This window comes from Peromyscus maniculatus, chromosome 6, assembly GCF_049852395.1.
Source record: "Peromyscus maniculatus bairdii isolate BWxNUB_F1_BW_parent chromosome 6, HU_Pman_BW_mat_3.1, whole genome shotgun sequence".
Lineage (NCBI taxonomy): Eukaryota > Metazoa > Chordata > Mammalia > Rodentia > Cricetidae > Peromyscus > Peromyscus maniculatus.
Window position 1 is genome coordinate 75,080,464 of NC_134857.1, and position 19,411 is coordinate 75,099,874.

Sequence of the window (19,411 nt, forward strand, 5' to 3'; positions counted from 1 at the left end):
ACCACCACCCATCTTTTAGACACTTGGAAGTCTTTCTTCTGTGCTGGCTGTGGTACACTCCTGTAATCCCAGCATTAGGGATCTCAAGCCGGTCAGGAAGACAGAGGAAGTGCCTGCCCCAAAATACAAAACAACAAAACTCCCCATTCTTTCCCAAGGCTAGGAATCACCAAAAGAGTTAATCTGAGAAAATATGCGTGTCCGCGCTGCGGCGGACAAGACTTGAGGGGAGGAGGAATGACGCATTAGGGGTAGTCTGAGGGGAAAGGCCACTCCAGTAACTCTTACTCCCAATAAAACACAATTCCCTAATTCCTCAGCAGCCAAAAGCACCCCGTGACTCTTAACACTTTTAGGTCCCATAACCTCCTCAACGTCTTGATCCATTAATTCCACGATCCATCTAGCCTCCACCTACCAATACTCCACTTACGTTAGTATCTCTGAATGAAGACCCTGGGGGTTGAAGCCTGGGCCTGATGCACGCTGGCCGAGCCCTCCACCTCTAAGCTGGGCCCCCAGCCTCACGGGCTCAGTTTCCCCGCTCCTGTCCTCATCGTCCCCCTCTTACCTCCAACCTCCACGCTCCATCCCTCCCCCTCAAAGTTCTCAAGGGCCTCTAGGACACAGTGTGAGTGTGTCTGTCCGCTTCTCTCCTCCCGGTGACGCCCACCCTCCCCCCCAAACTCCTCTAGATCTCTCAAAACTGTCCCCTCCTTCAGGGTCCGCTCAGTCAGGGGCCACCACTCGGGCACCCCCGGCGACGGGTCCCCCTCCCCAGGACTCGCTCCTGCTCCCATCTCACAGTCTCCCCCACCCGGCTGGCTCACCTGAGGTACCGGCAGGGACCCCGGGCTCCAGGGGTGAAAACCCGGCCGCCGCTGGCCCAGAGGAGGCGGACGCCATCTTGGCAGCCCCCTCCCCGACAGCGGCCTCGCTCCCTCTCGAGTCGGCTCTTCCTTTTCTCGGAATCGAATCCTCCCCACGTCTCTCCACGGAACCCGCGTTCCGCGCGGGCTTCTCACGGGCGTCGTTCGGGCTGCGGGACCGGCTCAGGGCCGCACCACCGGCCCGGCATGGGGGAGAGCTCCCGTCGTCCACCCTCCTAGCAACCTAACTGCTCCCCGCCCAAGCTCCCTTCTCTCCCGAGGCGGCGGCCCCGCGGCCCCGCTCAAACACCCGCAAAGGGGGACAGCAGGCGGCAGGAGCCCTCCTGGAAGCCGGCGCCCCCCTCCCCCGCCTCCCCGGCCACAGCCTGTTTATCGCCAACTCCACCGCTCCGCTCAGGGTGGGCGGCCAAGGAAACCCCGGGACTGCGCCTGCGCCCCACCTTCTCACGGCTGCGTCCCGTCGAGCCGGAGAGACGCAGAGCCAATCCCGAGGCGGCCTCGGGTCACGTGACGGGCGCGCGTCACCCCGCCCCCGAGGAATCCACAGGCGGAAGGCCGTGTGTCCTACGGTGGCTCGGTAGGCCAATGTGGGTTCGTATCTTGGACCGTGTGGCGTTTCAGCTTGCTGTGCATCCTGGTTGAGAATCAGCTGGACCCGGGAGGACCGGGCGCTTCAGATGACAGCCCTGGAAAGGACCCAGGACGCAGCTCTGGTGTCAAGTCCGAGATGCCAAGCACTTGTGTACTACAAAACATCACAACCACCAAGAGTTCTTCCAGCCTTTACTGTTTACGGGTGCGGGCGCGTGGGACCTTCCTTCTCAAGACATGAGACGAGATCTGTTTGGTTTGCTTCAAACAATGCTAGACACAGTGACAGAGTTCAGTAAATGTAAATGTTAGATAAATAAGTCAATGGGGATTTGTCAACAATATAATAACAAGAAAAGTAAGAAAAATGCATGAAGAACAAAGTTTAAAAGACCAGTGAAAACGACTACAGAACTCGATCAGACTGCATCACACAATCTTCCTCCGATCCAAAGTCCTCCTTAGTGTTCAGCTGCTAATTATTTATACTCCAAAAAGCACGGGAAACAGGAATTCCACTCTAGCTTAATCTTCGTATGAACTCTGCCCAGGTTTAGCAAAGAACTGTGGTGTCTGTGAACATTGTGGGGGCCCTAGTGAAGACCTTTTCAAACAAACCGAGCTTCCGAAGAGCAAAGACTGCTTCGTTCTTGTATGTCCATCTCCTGTCACGTCTTTGCACAAGGAAGGCACTCAATAACTATTTGAGACATGAATTTTAAAAAGGCATGGAAAAACAACCCTCAGATTATTGGCCCTAGGGTGGCCTGGATACCTACCTAGATGTTTATCCGAGGGGAAACCAGGACCAGAATCAAACATCTCCCATTCATTAACCTCAGATTTCTTCCTCTTCCTTCAAGACCTAAAATATTTGTTTCCTTACTGCCATCTGCTGGATTCTTTGTGCTCCCTTGGGTACTGAAAGTAGACAAACAGCGCTGTGAGTCGGTAGCACCGAAGTGTTGTATGTTATGCTATACCTAAAACCTTCACCCAGCTGAATAGCACAGTGCTAATTCTGAATTAGACAGTGTGAGGCATAGGATCTGTCTCACAGGTATTCGGTAAATACTGTTGAATAAATTGTCCATATTTTCAAAAAAGGCTTTCAGGTGCCTGAGGACTGTCAAGATGTCTCATCAGATAAAAGTACCAAGCCTGATGACCCAAGTTCTATCCCTGAGTCACTAAGGTGGGATAAGGGGATTGATCCAGCAGGGCAGTGGTGGTGCAAGCCTTTTAATCCCAGCACTAGGAGGCAAAGGCAGGCTAATCTCTGTGAGTTGAAGGCCAGCCTGGTCTACAAAGCCAGTTCCAGGACAGCCAGAGTTACATGGTGAGACCTTGTCTTAAAATAGTAATAACAATAATATAATTATTGTTTAAAAATTTGGGTGTGGTGGTACATGACTGAGGTCCTAGCTACTCAGAAAGTAGCTAGAGAGAAACTCAGAAAGTTAAGGGAGAAAAATCTTGATTTCCAGAACAGCCTAGGCAATACGCAAAAAAGCATGTCTTTATCTTACAAAAAGGAGAGCTAGGAATGTTTAAGAAGCACGTTTATCCCTAAATCTCTCTGCCCAAGCTCCTACTCAATCCCTGAGATGTCCTCTGAATCATGGTGATACTCTTCCCTAGTAACATTCCTGGCATAGCAGAACTGGGGTGATGTGGCGAGGTGTGGAAGCAAGGCAGAGCAGAATGCGTGGGCTCGGTGCTCCTGAGGAAATGGAAAAGGGAGTTCACCAATACATACTTTCAGGAGGCAGGCAATCCGGTGACCTCAAAGCAGGGCCACCCATTCAGTGTTGAGTGCCTGTGAACGTGCTTTATCAAAGCACCTTTGGGGGCTAGGGATGTAATTCAGTGGCAGAGAGCTTACCTATCTTGTACAAGACCCTGAATTTAATCACTGGCACTAGAAAAAAAAACAGTAAAAGAACGAGTACCTTATTTATTTATTTAGCCTTTCATTAATTACCTAGCCCCAGCTTTACCCCAGGCACGCAGAATTCCTAGTATAGAACAGATACACCCCTGATCCTCACTTGGAATGTACCTCAGTAGGTGAGTGCTTCCTCAGTATTCCTGAGGCCTTGGGTTCAATTCCCAGCAATGAAGAGGGGGAAAAACAGCAGAAAGGAAAAAAAAATCTCCCTTCAACATAGCATGAAACAATCAAAAGACCAAGGCAGAGCAGTTCAAGACTGGCTGGGTTACTACTGAGTTCTAAGCTAGCTTGGATTACATAATGAGACCCTATCTCAAAAAACAAAACTCAATAGGTAGAGATGCTTGCCATCAAGCCTAATGACCTGACTTTGAGCCCCAGGTTCCACATAGTAAAAAGAGAGAGCCAATCCCTGCAAATTGTCTTCTGACCTCCACACCAGTACAGTGGCATGTGCTCACACACATGAATACAAACACACAGTTTTTAAAATGTAATAAAAAATTTAAATGTATTCTTTAAAAAAAAAAAAGAGTCAAGAATGGACCAGACGGTGGTACATGCCTTTAATTTCAGTACTCCTGAGGCAGAGGCAGATGTTGTATCTTTGAGTTCGAGGCCAGCCTGGTCTACAGAGCGAGTTCCAGGACAGCCAGGGCTACACAGAGAAACCCTGTCTTGAAAAACAAAACAAAACAAAAATCAAGAATGGTATCACACACCTACAATCCCAGCAGTTAGGAGATGGAAGTCGAATGATCAGGCGTTTAAGGCCTGCCTCAGCTGTAAGGGGATTTGGAGGGCAGCTGGAGTTACATGAGACCCTATATTAAGAAAACAAAACAAGTCAGTTGTAGTGGTACACACCTCTAACTCCAGCACAGAGGCAGGCAGACCTCTGTCAGTTTGAAGCCAGCAGAGAGAGTTCTAGGACATCCAGAACTACACAGTGATACCCCGTTTCAAAAACAACAACAAAACAAACAAAGAAATCAAAAGATCACAAACAAATGGGGACAGAACCATAAGTCACTGGAATAAAATTAACAAGTATTAGCATAGAATTGTAAGAGTGCTATATTTCAGAACTGTATTTTCAGAACAAACAATGAGAACAAAAGTTGACCCAGTCTTGACAACACAGACTATTTGAATTTGGAACTATTTCAGAGGCTCTAGGAGACATCCTTTCCATGAGTACGGAAGCTGTGTCTAGAAAGAGAAGAACGGGTGTTTGGGAGCACTTCATTGTCCTATACGATTTTTTATTTTTTTTTATTTTTTGGTTTTTCGAGACAGGGTTTCTCTGCATAGTTTTGAGCCTTTCCTGGAGCTCACTTGGTAGCCCAGGCTGGCCTCAAACTCACAGAGATCCGCCTGCCTCTGCCTCCCGAGTGCTGGGATTAAAGGCGTGCGCCACCACCGCCCAGCTGTCCTATACGATTTTAAATTTGCCAGTAGAGAGGAAAGGAATGATAAAGCGAAGGAAAAGCCTAGAAATGTGATGGAATTGAGGGACGGAAGAGTGACCCCAAAATAGGACGATGTAGAAGGGGCGAATCTGCAGACAGGGAGATGAAGGACCTTAGTACAGTTTCTCGTGTGGTGACCACCCACCATGGACTTCTTTCCATTGCTACTCCATAACTGTCACGAATAGTAATGTAAATATCTGTTTTCCAATGGTCTTTGGCAACCCCTGTGGAAGGGTCATTTGACCTCCTAAAGGGATTACGACCCACAGATTGAGAACCATTGACCTAGAAGCTCATGTTAATGACAATTTCCTACTAATGTTTGCTATGAACTTACTAAACACTGCTAAGCAGTTTACAAGGGTTATATCCCTCGCCTCGACAATCATGTCTCACTTTACAGGTGAAAAATGTGAGATTCGGAAATGGAAAGCTACTTGTCATGGGTCACACAGCCACAACTTTCAAGGTAAGTCCATAGATTTATTTTGTTTTGTCCAGATCTTCCAGTTCAGTCTCCCTCCCACGAGCTGAGATTACAAGTCTAAAATATCACACTGGGCTTTTGTTGCTGCTGTTTGTTTTTGTTATTGTTGTTTTGAGGTAGAGTCACATTCTGTAGCCCTGGCTGGCCTAGAACTTGCTATGTAGAACAAGCATAGATCTTTAACTCATAGAGATCCCTGGCCTCTGCCTCCTGAGTGTTGGAATTCAAAAGGTGTGGAACACCAGGCCAGGTACTTAGCTGCTTGTAGGTTGTTTTTCTTTCTTTAGACAAAAGCTTTCTTTGTGGCTGAGGCTGGCCTGGAACTTCCTATGGTAACCCAAGCTGGCCACCAACTGTGATCCTCCTGCCTCAGATACCCAAGTGCTGGAGGTTACAGATCTCTGCCACCACCTCTGCTTTTAAGGTTCTGTTCTCTGTTTGTTGTCTTCGAGATAAGCGTTTCTCTGTGTAACCCTGGTTGTCGGGGGAACTCCTTCTGTAGCCCTGACTGGCCTCAAACTAAGAGATCGGCCTGCCTCTGCCTCCCTAGTGCTGGGATTAAAGGCGTGGGTGACCACCAGTGGGTTTCAGGTTCAGTTCTTAATTACAATAATGTTTTTGAGTATGATAGGGATAGAATCTAGGGAGCATGCAGACTAAACATGCACACCTCCACTGCGCTATATTCCCAGGCTTCTTTTCTTTTTTTTTTTTTTTGTTTTTGTTTTTTTTTCGAGACAGGGTTTCTCTGCGTAGCTTTGCGCCTTTCCTGGAGCTCACTTGGTAGCCCAGGCTGGCCTCGAACTCACAGAGATCCACCTGGCTCTGCCTCCCGAGTGCTGGGATTAAAGGCGTGCGCCACCACCGCCCGGCTTCCCAGGCTTCTTTTCATTTTTAAATTCTACTACACTAGTTAGGCGTGAGTTTGTTATTCTCCTGTCCTATAGTTGCTGAGAATATAGAACTGACTGCCTTTGGAGTTTTCGAGGTGGGAAGTGAAAAAGCTAAAACTTTTAGAAAGGCTCCTACTAGCAGAATTAAAATCAAAGTGTGTGTTGGGGGGGGGGGGAGTGAGCTTGCCTCGTGGGTCTAATGCCTCATGCCTTTAGTTCCAGCACTCAGGTAGACAGGCAGGAGGAGCTCTATGAGTTCGAAGCCAGCCTGCTCCAGCTAGGACTGTACAGTGAGACCCTGTCTGAAAACACAACAACAACAACAAAGGTGGGTAGGGTGGAGGGGGGATCCTGGTACTGTTCCTAGTCTCTGACTAAGAGTGGCCACGACAGCTTGGTGGAGGAGGCGACTTAGAGGCTGGATCTAGAATCGCTCTACGCTCGGCTGCTTTTGCCTGCAGACGCCGGACTTCCGCCATTGGCGGCCGCCCACAGGAAATCGTGTGGAGCGCCGATCCCCGAGAAGCGGAGCCGGGCCAGGGCTGCGGGCGGCGGCGCAGACTCTGCCGGCGCTATGAGCTTGGCCGGGGGCCGGGCCCCTCGGAAGACCGCGGGGAACCGGCTCTCTGGGCTCCTGGAAGCAGAGGAGGAAGATGAATTCTACCAGACGACTTACGGGGGCTTCACAGAGGCAAGAGCCGGGCCCAGGAAGAGGGAAGGGAGGAAGCAGAGTCCTGCAGGGAAACCCTGGACAAAGAGGAAGGGGGCGGGGAGGGCGGTGTAGGAGAGCTAAGGCCCCTGACTGAATGCGGAGGCGGGAGGGACGCGGTGTGTCTGTGTGTCGGCTTTGGAGTTGTCTTGTCCTGCTGTCGAGTTTCTACAGAAAGGGACCCGTTCCGAAACAGGAAATTAGCACCTCGGTTTTCAGCTTTCAAATCACTGTGTACGATTTTCTTAGATGGCTCTCTATTGGCTGTTCTAAGAGAATCCCCATTTATTTCCACCGTAGAAACAAAATTGCAGTTTCTAATTAAATTTAGCTTCTTTTCATTCTCTGATTTGTAAGGTCTGTAACATTAGAATTCAGTTTTTGTTTTGTTTTTGTTTTTTTTTACGTTCAGGGCTCACTCTTGGCTGAATTTTTATTAATAGAAACTATTCATTGAGTGACTCTGTTGAGCACCCAGGTCAGCGTACCATATGTGATAGGTTGTGGTGGGCTCCGAGGCAACATTAAAAACTGCCCTGGAGTTGGGACTATAGTTTATGGCTTAGTGGTAGACCGCTTGCCTAGTAGCCCTGGATCCTGGGTTACCAGCCCCTGGAAAAAAGGAAACCCCATCCTGCAGGGGAACTGTCTGGGTTCACAGTCAACTAAGATACTTTATGATAAAATCTTAAAATTAAGGAAATATGGGATGCTCTGGTAACAGGTGAGAGATTTGTGGGGGGTTTTGTTTGTTTGTTTTTTGAGACAGAGTTTCTCTGTGTAGCTTTTTGCGCCTTTCCTGGAACTCACAGAGATCCTCCTGCCTCTGCCTCCCGAGTGCTGGGATTAAAGGCATGCGCCACCACTGCCCCGAGTGTCTTGTTTTTTTAAGTTCTATTTGTGTGCCCGCCTATGAAGATCAGAGTTCACTCTCCATCCATCCTAGGAGCCACAGGAATGAACTCAGATGGCCAGGCTTGGACAACACGCTGCTTTACCCACTGAGCCCTCTTGAAGGCCCCAGAGTGGTTGAGAATAGGCACTCATGGGAAAATAACATTTAAACTGAGGACATTATAAAAAGGAGGCCTTGGCTGGATAAAGAGTGGGGGAAGAGATGAAATAGAGTATGAAGAGACACTCAAGTCCTGGTGTGAGACCTCCAAGTCTGCTTTTTTCTCTAGGAGAATAAAGATTGAGGGTGTAGAATAAAGAATCAAGGCTAGAGGGTGTAGGACTGAGCTCGATTTTTTTTGGGGGGGAGGGGGTTGTGTTGTTTTGGTTTGGTTTGGTTTTTTAGATATTTAGAGACAGGGTTTCTCTTTGTAACAGCCATGACTGTCCTGGAACTCACTTTATAGATCAGGCTGAACTCAGAGATCCGCCTGCCTCTGCCTCCTAAGTGCTGTGGTTAAAGGCCCAGCACTTGTTTTTTTTTTTTTTTTTAGGCAGGGTCTCTCTACATAGCCCTGGCTGTCTTGGAACTCCCTATGTAGACCAGTCTGGCTTCACAGAGATCCACCTCCCTCCCTCTGCCTCCCATACCCAGGTTAGGTTCCCCCCCACACGCCCCTCCCCCCAGTACCTCTTCCCGTGTAGCCCTAGAACTTGCTTTGTGGACCAGGCTGTCCTAGGACTCAGAGATTCACCTGCCTTTGCCTCCCGAGTGCTGGGATTAAAGGTGTGTGCCATATGCCTGGTCTTATATAGCTTTTTAAAAATGGGGTTACTTAGCCAGCCTCAAAGTTGAGGCAGCCCTCTGCCTCAGACTCCTGAGTCCTGGAACTGTGGGTACTTGTCACTACCCTCGGATTCCCCCTGCCAACCCCCCAGTCAGATTTTGCTGTTTCCAGTTGCATCCTGACTCAGCCATCTATATAAAACTAGTGGGATAAGCCTAAAAGGACAGTGGCAGAAAGAAACCTGGACAAAGTCTGTCTGGGGATGTCACTGTGGTTCAGGGCTAACTTGCTTAGCATGCCTGAAGACCTGGGCTCCATCTCCCAGCACTGTGGGATACAGGTGGAGATGGGACGCTGTTGAGTAGGGTTGAAGGGAAATTTTTGAAAAACAGAGTAGATAAGACTTTATGACTGTCTAGGAGCCTCTACTACGTATACAGCTTTAATAAACTAGTTTAAAATAGATCTCTCTCATTCTTCCTCTAAGGTTCATTTTCCTATTTCTGTCGTTTTATGAGATGTTATTTAATAGGTGCATCTCATGCTTCCAAAAAAGCTTTAAGAAAGGTTACAATAGAAACAAAAATTATGAGCACTAAAAATAGAAAATGAGCAAAACAAAATGTATTAATATATGAAACTTTCAGACTAAAAATATTAATTAGAAAAATCAGAAGTAATTGTGCCAAGAATCTGTGCTAAAATGGAAATGGCATTTGATAGCTGTAAGCTTGCTGGCAGCCAGACTGAAGTATATAGTATATTCAAGAAAGACCAACTTATTTAGCATTAAATTCTAGGGAGAGGCTGGGCATGGTGGCGCAAACCTTTAATCCCAGCACTCAGGAGGCAGAGCCAGGCGGATCTCTGTGAGTACGAGGCCAGCCTGGTCTACTGAGCGAGATCCAGAACAGGCACCAAAAAAACACAGAGAAACTCGGTCTTGAGAAACAAACAAAAACGAAACATTCGTTAGGAAGAATGGTGGTCATTGGTGCTGGATTAAGCTCCGGCTGGCTCAGGGTTTCAGCCGTTTGTTACTTGCTTGCTTTGGCAACATGTGCACCACAGTTAATCCATTAGTTGAGTCACTGACTGAAGAGAGAGCAAGGCGGGAGGTGCTGCTATGCAGGCCAGCTGACTTCCCCTCATCAGTGATTCCCCCCTTTTCCAGTGTAGCTGCCATTTGTGTCTTAACCTGTATTACCTCAGGCTGCACTTGGGGTTCCGTGCTCTAGCCCTTCTCGCTCTCATAGCTTTCTGAAACATTCCATGTACGTACCCCAAATCCACAGCGGCTCCCATTATCCACAGTAGTATTCAAATATTTTTCTGTCCCAACACACATGAAGAACACATTTCTCTAGGTAACCGTACTTCAACAGTGATGATCAACAGTGGGAGAGGTCAGGAGGTGAGAGGGGGTGAGACTCACTGGCTTACAGATTAAGTCCTAAATGTCCTTGACATTTATGTTTTTCCATAGAGGGGCTGGAGTCAGGATAAGAGTACTGGCTGCTTTTGCAGAGGACCTGGATTTGATTCCCAGCACCCACATGATGGTTCAAAACCATTCATAACTCTTTATTCCAAAGGATCTGATTCCTCTTCTGGCCACCTTGAGCACTAGACACACACCCACACATGCAAGCAAAATCCATGTCCACATGCAATCAGTGTGTTTCTCCATTGGGAAGAAGGTAGCTTCTTTTGAACCTCGGGAGAATTCACTGTTGGAAGGAGGCTGTGCCAGAGTTAGAGCAGTCAGCTGACACGCTCGTTTCTTCCTTTCAACGTTTGCTGTTTATGTGTGTGGGAGGCTCCTGTGCCACATCTGTTCGTGAGAGTCAAAGGACACCTTGAAGGAGTTGCCGTCTGCCAGGTGGTCCTGGGATCAGGTCCTCGGGCTTGGTGGACAACGTTCCTGCTGAGCCACCCCACTGGCCTAATACAGCTTCGTGGCAGGGAAAAACTCTGTGCGTGGGTCTAAATCCTCATTCCATAAATATGCTGTGTGCATGTCTGCTTTTCCACCTACCTGTGATTCATTCTTCCCTCTCGGCTGTTTAAACGCTACCATGTGTTACATCAAAGCCCATGTCCTTTCTGTCCTTCAGAGTCATACAGGTTCAGCAAACTTCAGTTAGCTCAAATCTGGCTCACTACCATGAGACTGTCCTTATAAAAACCAACAAAGTGATTAAGAGCAAGTACTGCTGCTCTTCCAGAGGACCTGAGTTCAGTTCCCAGCATGCTGTCTTCTGAACTCCATAGGGACCGTCACTCACTTAACGCGCGCTCGCTCGCTCGCTCGCTCTCTCTCTCTCTCTCTCTCACACACACACACACACACACACACACACACACACACACACACACACACACACAAAGACTGAGGAAAAGAGAAGGAAAATTCCCCAGAATTTTTTAAAGGAGTAAAGTCTAAAGTTTAGACTTCTTGGAATGCCAGGCTGCTCTAATTTGCAGCTTTTTTTTTTGTTTGTTTGTTTGTTTGTTTTTTTTAACTTAAGCAGTCTTCAATGAAAGTTGTGTATGAGATGCCCCCACTCCTGCATCTTCCCAATTGTTTCTCCCTTGGGTTTGCCCTTCTTTCCTACTCGAGACTCGGCTTTCCTTTCCAGGATCTTTTGACAGTCTCTGTCCAGCTTTAGCCTGGTGATAACCACCTTGCCGGGGTGGGTGCCCGCATGAAGGCATGAAGAGTTGTACCATTCACCTTTTCTCTCTGCACTTGTTCAGTGTAGATGACATATTTCTTCCTGGACACTTGGACCACTTGGCCAGTCTGCTGGCCTTTGCAGTGTCCTCGGACAGCCTGAACCAGCGTAGACCAAACATTGTACTTCTGTCTCGGCTCTTTGGAAAGGGGAAGACAAAGCCAGGCTGTGGTGGCACACACCTTTAACCCCAGCACTCGGGAGACAGAGGCAGGCGAATCTCTGAGGCCAGCCTGCTCTTCAGAGTGAGCTCCAGGACAGCTAGGACTACACAGAGAAACCCTGTCTTAAAAACCAAAAAGAAGGGCCGGGCGATGGTGGCGCACGCCTTTAATCCCAGCACTCGGGAGGCAGAGCCAGGCGGATCTCTGAGGCCAGCCTGCTCTTCAGAGTGAGCTCCAGGACAGCTAGGACTACAGAGAAACCCTGTCTTAAAAACCAAAAAGAAGACTGTGAGAAGGTGAACTGAAGCACTGTGGGAGGTTCTCACTTCGTCAGAAGTCACAAAGGGATTGAACTTCATTTTGGTGGCAGTGATCAGCGATGGCCACAAAAGGCTGCCTTTAGTTTTGAGACGGGCTTTCTCTACATAGGCCTGGCTGTCCTATAACTCACTTTAGACCAGGCTGGCTTCACAGAGATCCGCCTGGCTCTGCCGCCCAAGTGCTGGGATTAAAGGTGTGTGCCACTAATGCCCAGCTTGCAACTTTTTTATTTTTTTTAAAACACTAGTAGGGATTGAACCCAGAGTCTATCACATGCTAAGCAAGCACTCTACCCCTGAGCTATAGTTCCAGCCAGAAGTGTTTTATTTTATTTTACTTTATTTTATTTTATTTTATTTTATTTTATTTTATTTATTTATGGTTTTTGAAACAGGGTTTCTCTATATAACAGCTCTGGCTGTGCTGGAACTCACTTTGTAGATCAGGCTGGCCTCGAACTCACAGAGATTCTCTTGCCTCTGCCTCTTGAGTGCTGGGATTAAAGGCATGCGCCACCACTGCCTGGCTAATTTATTTTTATTTTATGTCTATGGATGTTTTGCTTTTTTGATTGTTTGTACACCAAATGTCTGCACTACTCATGGATATCAGAAGAGGGTAGGATCCCTGGGAACTGGAGGTATTGGTGGTGGTCAGCGACTATGTGGGTACCAACACCTGGACCCTGGTCTTCCAGAATTGCAGTAAGTGCCATCTCTCTAGCCCCAGTCCCAGTTTCTATGTTTTTGAGACAAGGTTGTGTGTTCCTCAGGCTGGCCTCAAACTGGCAACATGGCCAAAGATGACTTTGAATTTGTTTTTTGTTATTGTTGTTTTTAAATTATTGTTTATCTTTATTTTTATGTGCATTGGTGTTTTGCCTGCATTTGTGCCTGTATGAGGTTGTCAGATCCCCTGGATCTAGAGCTACAGATAGTCGTGAGCTGCCATGTGGGTGCTGGGAATTGAACTTTGATCCTCTGGAAGAGCAGCCAGTGCTCTTAACCTCTGAGCCATCTCTCCAGCCCACAGTGACTTTGAACTTGTGACCCTCCTGCTTCCACCTCCTTAGCACTGGGATTGCAGTTATGTAGCACTACACATGGATAATGGAGTGTTGGGGATTGAATCCAAGGCCTCATTCATACTAGATGATAAGCATTCTACCAACTGAGATATGACCTCTTCCCTTATTTGGTTTTTTTAGGAACAGCATCTCTTATAACCCATATAACCCAGGCTTGATTTGAACCTCTAATTAGCCAAGGAATTTTATATCTATGTTTCTTTGTGTTAGAACTTATTTATTTATTCGTGTTTTTGTCTCAAGTAGAGACTCACTCTGTAGCTTACACTGTCCCAGACCTCACTGTGTAACCCAGGCCCGCCTCAAACTCACAGCAGTCTTCTTGCCTAGGCCTCCTGAATGTGGGATTATAGGCGTGAACCATCATGACTCATGGCTCAGCTCCAACTTCTCTTCGTAACTATGTCCTGTCCTTCAGTGAATGAGGCCAGACCACATCCTTTAGATCCCCAGTTATGAGCGTGGTGTTTCAGATGCCATAGGCTAGTTGTCTGTGACACTGGAAGGCAGCGGTACTCAGCTAGGAACCGTGGGCTGGAAAGGCTTCGTCTGTGGGGAGTGAAAAGCTAAATAGGAAAGAATCCGAGATCCCTATCAGGAGTGAATTAGTCCACCTCCTCCTCCAGCCAGTTCTCATCTCCCTTTGTCCTCAGGAGTCTGGAGATGATGAGTACCAGGGAGACCAGTCTGACACGGAGGATGAGGTAGACTCCGACTTCGACATTGATGAAGGGGATGAGCCATCCAGTGACGGGGAAGCAGAGGAGCCAAGAAGGAAGCGCAGAGTCGTCACCAAAGCCTATAAGGTACAAAGGAACCTTGATTTCCTTGGACACCAAGGAAACCTTTGTGTGTGTGGAATGGGGGGATTTTGTTTGTTTGTTTGTTTCCTGCTGTGTAGCCCAGGCTGGCCTCAAACTCGAGATTTGCCTGCCTCTGCCTCCCATGCGCTGGGATTAAAGGCCTGTGCCACCATCCCCAGCTCCTTGGACTGTTCTTAACTGTGCTCTCCTCCTGCTGGGTGCTAGTTTTCTCTGATAGAAACCCTCACCTTTACCCTATCTCTTCTGTTTTCTGGTGTCCCCAGGAGCCTCTGAAGAGCTTGAGGCCTCGCAAGGTCAGCACCCCAGCAAGCAGCTCCCAGAAGGCCCGGGAGGGGAAGGCGCTGCTGCCCCCGGAGCTCCACGATGACGGCTCTGACAGTGAGTTTAACTCTCTGTCTGTCCGTCCCTCCGCACTGAGTTTCCCAAGGTTGAGAACTATGTTGTCATGTGAGGAGAGTCCTTCTGTCTAGTGTGCGTCTGCCTACTGGAGTGTGTGTGTGTGCACTTGTACGTGCGATGCAGGCAGAGGCCAGGAGAGCTGGAGTTAGTTACTGGGGGCTTGTTACACTGTGCCTGTGTCTGAGCCCTTTAACCCCTGCGCCAGCTCTTCAGCTCGGGAGCATCCTTATCCTTAGAAATACACCCGGGTCTGCTGGTGCGGGCCTGTGTCACAACCGGTCAAGAGGCTGCAGCAGGAGAATCACAAGTTGAAGGCCAACTTCTGTGCTACAGAGCAAGTTCAAGCCCACCCAACAATTTAGTAAGAATATCTCAAATTAAAAACTATGAGGGCTGACAAGATGTCTGGGTAGGTAAAGGTGTTCGTTGCCAAGCCTGACAACCTGAGTTCTGTCCCTAGGACCCACATGGTGGAAAGAGAGAACCAACTCCTGAAAATTCTCTGATTTGCACGTGTCGTTCCTCCCTCCCCCCATAGATGAATGTAATAAAAAAAGTTTAAGGTACTAATAAAATATAACTTAAAAAAATGGGAAAATGTCTGGAGATGTAACTTAGTGGTAGAGTACTTAATCCTTAATACCACACACACACACACAAACTAAAATATTTAAGAGAAAGCTGTGTACAACTTAGCCCTTAAATCATAAAAAAAATAATAGTAAGCCAGGTGGTGGTGGCGCACGCCTTTAATCCCAGCACTTGGGAGGCAGAGGCAGGCGAATCTCTGTGAGTTCGAGGCCAGCCTGGGCTACAGAGTGAGATCCAGGACAGGCACCAAAACTACACAGAGAAACCCTGCCTTGAAAAACCAAAATAATAATAATAATAATAATAATAATAATAATAATAATATATATACAGACTGAAATGGGGTGCGATGTTTACAATAGATGATGTGATTAAAGGCTGTAGGCATTATTTGTTTTTTTGTTTTTTTTTTGTTTTTTTTTTGGTTTTTCAAGACAGGGTTTCTCTGTGTAGCTTTGCGCCTTTCCTGGAACTCACTTGGTAGACCAGGCTGGCCTCGAACTCACAGAGATCCACCTGGCTCTGCCTCCCGAGTGCTGGGATTAAAGGCGTGCGCCACCACCGCCCGGCCTGTAGGCATTATTTGTATTACTTTTGTGTGTGTGTGTAAGCTTAAGTTGTTCTTGCTGTTGTATTTAATTTTTAGCTGGGTGTGATGTTGCATGCCTTTGATCCCATGGCTCCAGAAGTAGAGGCAGGAGGATGCTCTGAGTGAGGTTAGGCTGGTCTACATAGTGAGTTCTAGGACAGCCAGGGCTACATTGTTGGAATCCTGTCTTTAAAAGAAGAAGAAGGAGAATAGAGAAAGTAGAAATGAATTCAGAGATTTCTTCCCATCCCACTTCCTATAGGTCGGAAGTCCATGCGTCAATCTACAGCTGAGCATACTCGACAAACTTTCCTTCGGGTTCAAGAGAGGCAAGGACAGTCCCGGAGGCGAAAGGGTCCCCACTGTGATCGACCCCTGACCCAGGAAGAGCTGCTCAGGGAGGCCAAGATCACAGAAGAGCTCAACTTACGTTCACTGGGTCAGTCTGTGCTTTGGGAAAAGTAGGTGGAGATACTGAGCTTGCATGAGAAAAAAACCTAGAGGCAAAAGAATTAGAAAGTTCACACTTAACAGTCCCAGCTGGCCAGGTGGTGGTGGTGCATGCCTTTAGCCCCCGCACTTACTGGCAGGTGGAGCTCTGTGAAGTCAAGGCCAGCCAGAGCTACATAATGAGACCATGTCTCCCCCACAAAAAAACTGTCATCAGGAATTGTATTTCAGCTGAAAACTGGACAAACGCTCAGTGATCTGACGTCATGTCTGGACCAGGAGCAGGCTGATGGGCTATTTGGGGTTGGGAGGAATATGCTGGGAAATGAACTCTTCCTACTTGAGATTCTTCCCGTCCTGAGTAAGGATGGACTTCTCTAGCTGGCCAGGGTGGAGAGTGGCAGTGATTAGATTGATGATTAAGATCATAGGACAGGACAGTGAGACCCGAGATGGCTCAGCAGGCCAAGGCACTTGCCACCAAGCCCTGTGACCTGAGTTTGATCTTATAAACGGGGAACTGACTCCAGCAAGTTGTCCTCTGACCTCTACACGTGTGGACGTGTGTACATGCGCACATACACTCATACATACATAAATGTAACTTAAATAGATCACGGGCCAGAGCTAGAGTGTGGGGAAGGGAAACTGACCATTTGCTCCTTTCTCCTTCTGATCCTGAAGAGACCTATGAAAGGCTTGAAGCAGACAAAAAGAAGCAGGTTCACAAGAAGCGGAAGTGCCCTGGGCCCATAATCACCTACCATTCTGTGACAGTGCCGCTTGTTGGGGAGCCCGGTCCCAAGGAGGAGAACGTGGACGTGGAAGGGTGAGTGCCCCCCGTGTGCCTGGCTTCTCTAGACACTTTCCCCAGTACACACTTCAGATCTTATCCTGCACCCGGCTCATTCCTTCCTGTTGTTTTGTTTTCTTGAGCCATCTCACTCACTCTGTAGTTCTGGCTGGCCTGAACTCACTATGTAGCCCAGGCTAGTCCCAAACTCATGATCTGCCCCCATCTATCTCCTTAGTACTTGCTCTATAAATCAGGCTGACCTCGAACTCAAAGAGTTCTGCCTGCCTCTGCCTCCTGAATGCTGGGATTAAAGGCGTGCGCCACCACTGCCCAATATTTTTATTTATTTGTTTATTTTTAAGTGCGTATCAGTGTTTTGCTTGCATGTATGTCTGGCCTGGTGCCCATTGAGGCCAGAAGAAGGAGACAGATTCCGTGGAACTGGAGTGAGAGATGGTGTGAGCCACTGTTTGGGTGCTGGGACTCAAACCCATGTGCTCTGAACTGCTGAGTTGTCTTTCCAGCCCTGTGCCCAGCTCTTTTTTGTTGACCCAGGTACTCGCTCTGTCTCTCCAGTGGCTTGAAACTCAGGGGATTCATCTTCCCTCATTCTCTTAAATACTGACGTTACAGGCATGAATTTCTTGCCTTCTCAGCATTTGGTGATTCTTCTGTCTTTCGCCCTCAGACTTGATCCTGCTCCTACAGCTGCTGCCTTGACTCCACATGCCGGGACTGGACCTGCCGGCCCTCCTGCTCACTGCTCACGTACCTTCATCACATTTAGTGATGATGCAACATTTGAAGAGTGGTTCCCCCAAGGGCGACCCCCCAAGGTCCCTGTTCGGGAGGTCTGCCCAGTGACACATCGCCCAGCTTTGTACCGGGACCCTGTTACAGACATACCCTATGCCACTGCTCGGGCCTTCAAGATCATCCGTGAGGCCTACAAGAAGTACATCACTGCCCATGGACTGCCGCCCACTGCCTCAGCCCTAGGCCCTGGTCCCCCAGCCCCTGAGCCACTCCCTGGCTCTGGGCCCCGAGCCTTGCGGCAGAAGATTGTCATCAAATAGATACTTGCTCTTTAGAAATGTCTTTCCTCTGCTGACCCGGGCTCGGTTCTGCTCTTCCCTTTGTCTTGGGTGTGTTTTTTCTTTCCAGCTTCCCTCCCCTGTTCATGGTTTGGTTTTGTTGTCATTTTTTTATGCTAATAAAATGGTAAAATCCTTATATGTGGTGTGTAGGATTGGGCAAGATATATTTGTGAGTGTGTTTGTATATTTGGGTTGTTTTAGTTTTGTTTGTGCTAGATTAACACTCGGCCTTGTGTGTGCTGGAGAAGTGGTCCACCACTGAGACACCTCATTTGTTTTCTCCTCTCCTTCCCTCTTCTTTTTCTCTCTCTCTTTTGAGACAGGGGTCCCTGCATAGCCCAGGCTGGCCCCACATCAGATCTCCCTGCCTTTGCCTTCCAAGTGCTAAAGTTAGTTTTGGCTGTCACACCCTGTCCCTAGGCCTTTGTATTGTTTGGTGGCTCTCATTAGGAGCTGTCGTTTTTTTTTTTGTTTTGTTTTTTGTTTTTTCTTTTATGTGGGTGCGTGTTTGTCTGCATGTATATGAACACAGTGTACATACATGGTGTACACAGAGGCCATGTGTTGACCATGAGCAACTTCCTCAGAAGTTGCTGGATCCCCTGGAACTGGAGTTATAGATGATTGTGAGCCACCATGTGGGTGCTAGGAATGGAACCTGGGTCCTCTGGAAGAGCAGCCAGTGCTCTTAACTTCTTCTGGACCATCTCTCTAGCCCCCCCCCCCTTTTGTTGTTGTTGTTTGTTTTTGTTTTTTGAAACAGAGTTTCCCTGTGTAGCCCTGGCTGTCTTAGAACTTACTCTGTAGACCAGGCTGGCCTCAAACTCAGGAAGACCCACTGCCTCTGCCTCTTAAGTGCTGGCATTAAATACATGCGCCATGGCTACCCAACCTTTCCCCCACCCCTTTTTTTTGAGACAGAGTGTCGTAGGGTTTCTATTGCTGTGAAGAGACACCATGACCATGATAACTCTTATAAAGGAAAACATTTACTTGGGGTGGCTCACTTATAGTTCAGAGGTTCAACCCATTATCATCATGGTGGGACATGCTCTGTGCAGGCAGACATGGTGCTGAAGAAGTAGCTGAGAGTCCTACATCTTGCAGGGATCAGAAAGTGGTCTGAGTATCACACTGAGCAAAACTTGAACATATGAGATCTCAAAGGCACCTCCGCAGTGACACACTTCCTCCAACAAGACCATACTTACTCTAACAAAGCCTCATCCCCTAATAGTGCCACTCCCTTTGGGGGCCATTTTCTCTCATGCAGTGGTGACACACGCCTTAAATCCCAGCACTCAAGAGGAAGAGCCGGACAGATCTCTGTGAGTTCGAGGCCAGCCTGGTCTACAGAGCAAGATCCAGGACAGGCACCAAAACTACACAGAGAAACCCTGTCTTGAAAAAACAAACAAAAAAGTGTGTGCCACCACTGCCTGGCCTTTTTTTCTTCTGTTTTTTATTTGTTTGTTTTTCAAGACAAGGTTTCTCTGAAATAGTCCTGGCTATCGTGGAACTCACTCTGTAGACCAGGTTGGCCTTGAACTCACAGAAATCCTCCTCTCAGTGCTGGGATTAAAGGCATTGCACCACTACTGCTCGCTTTTTTTTATTTTTAAAACACAAGTTCTAACTAAATTGTCCAGGCTAATTTCAGACTCCTGGGCTTGG

The 19,411-nt window shown here is 48.0% G+C and overlaps 2 protein-coding genes across 11 annotated transcripts in view; one reads left to right on the forward strand and one right to left on the reverse strand.

The window, feature by feature from the left end:
• Pip5k1a (phosphatidylinositol-4-phosphate 5-kinase type 1 alpha) overlaps positions 1–1,349 on the reverse strand; it is a 43,821-nt gene extending 42,472 nt beyond the window's left edge. For 4 of the 8 annotated variants that reach the window (XM_076574548.1, XM_006982519.4, XM_076574547.1 and 1 more), the window contains exon 1: positions 831–1,055. In XM_076574548.1, the coding sequence (XP_076430663.1) occupies positions 831–906 (76 nt within the window). In that variant the 5' untranslated portion in view covers positions 907–1,055. Of the gene's footprint in view, positions 1–830 lie in introns of all 8 variants that reach the window. The other 4 variants (XM_076574550.1, XM_042279494.2, XM_042279493.2 and 1 more) reach the window with 3 other exon arrangements.
• Positions 1,339–17,873, forward strand: Vps72 (vacuolar protein sorting 72 homolog). 3 transcript variants are annotated; one of them, XM_076574552.1, is made up of 9 exons: positions 1,434–2,820; positions 5,314–5,379; positions 6,507–6,618; positions 6,752–6,981; positions 13,645–13,797; positions 14,079–14,193; positions 15,657–15,833; positions 16,529–16,673; positions 17,329–17,873. In XM_076574552.1, exons 4-9 carry the CDS (start codon positions 6,865–6,867, stop codon positions 17,714–17,716), a joined length of 1,095 nt encoding a protein of 364 aa, XP_076430667.1. In that variant the 5' UTR covers positions 1,434–2,820; positions 5,314–5,379; positions 6,507–6,618; positions 6,752–6,864; the 3' UTR covers positions 17,717–17,873. The 3 variants fall into 3 exon arrangements, with proteins under 3 accessions (XP_076430666.1, XP_076430667.1, XP_006982582.1); XM_076574551.1 differs by lacking the exon at positions 6,507–6,618 and having other exon boundaries at positions 1,339–2,424; XM_006982520.4 differs by lacking the exon at positions 6,507–6,618.
• Positions 17,874–19,411: the final 1,538 nt, after the last annotated feature.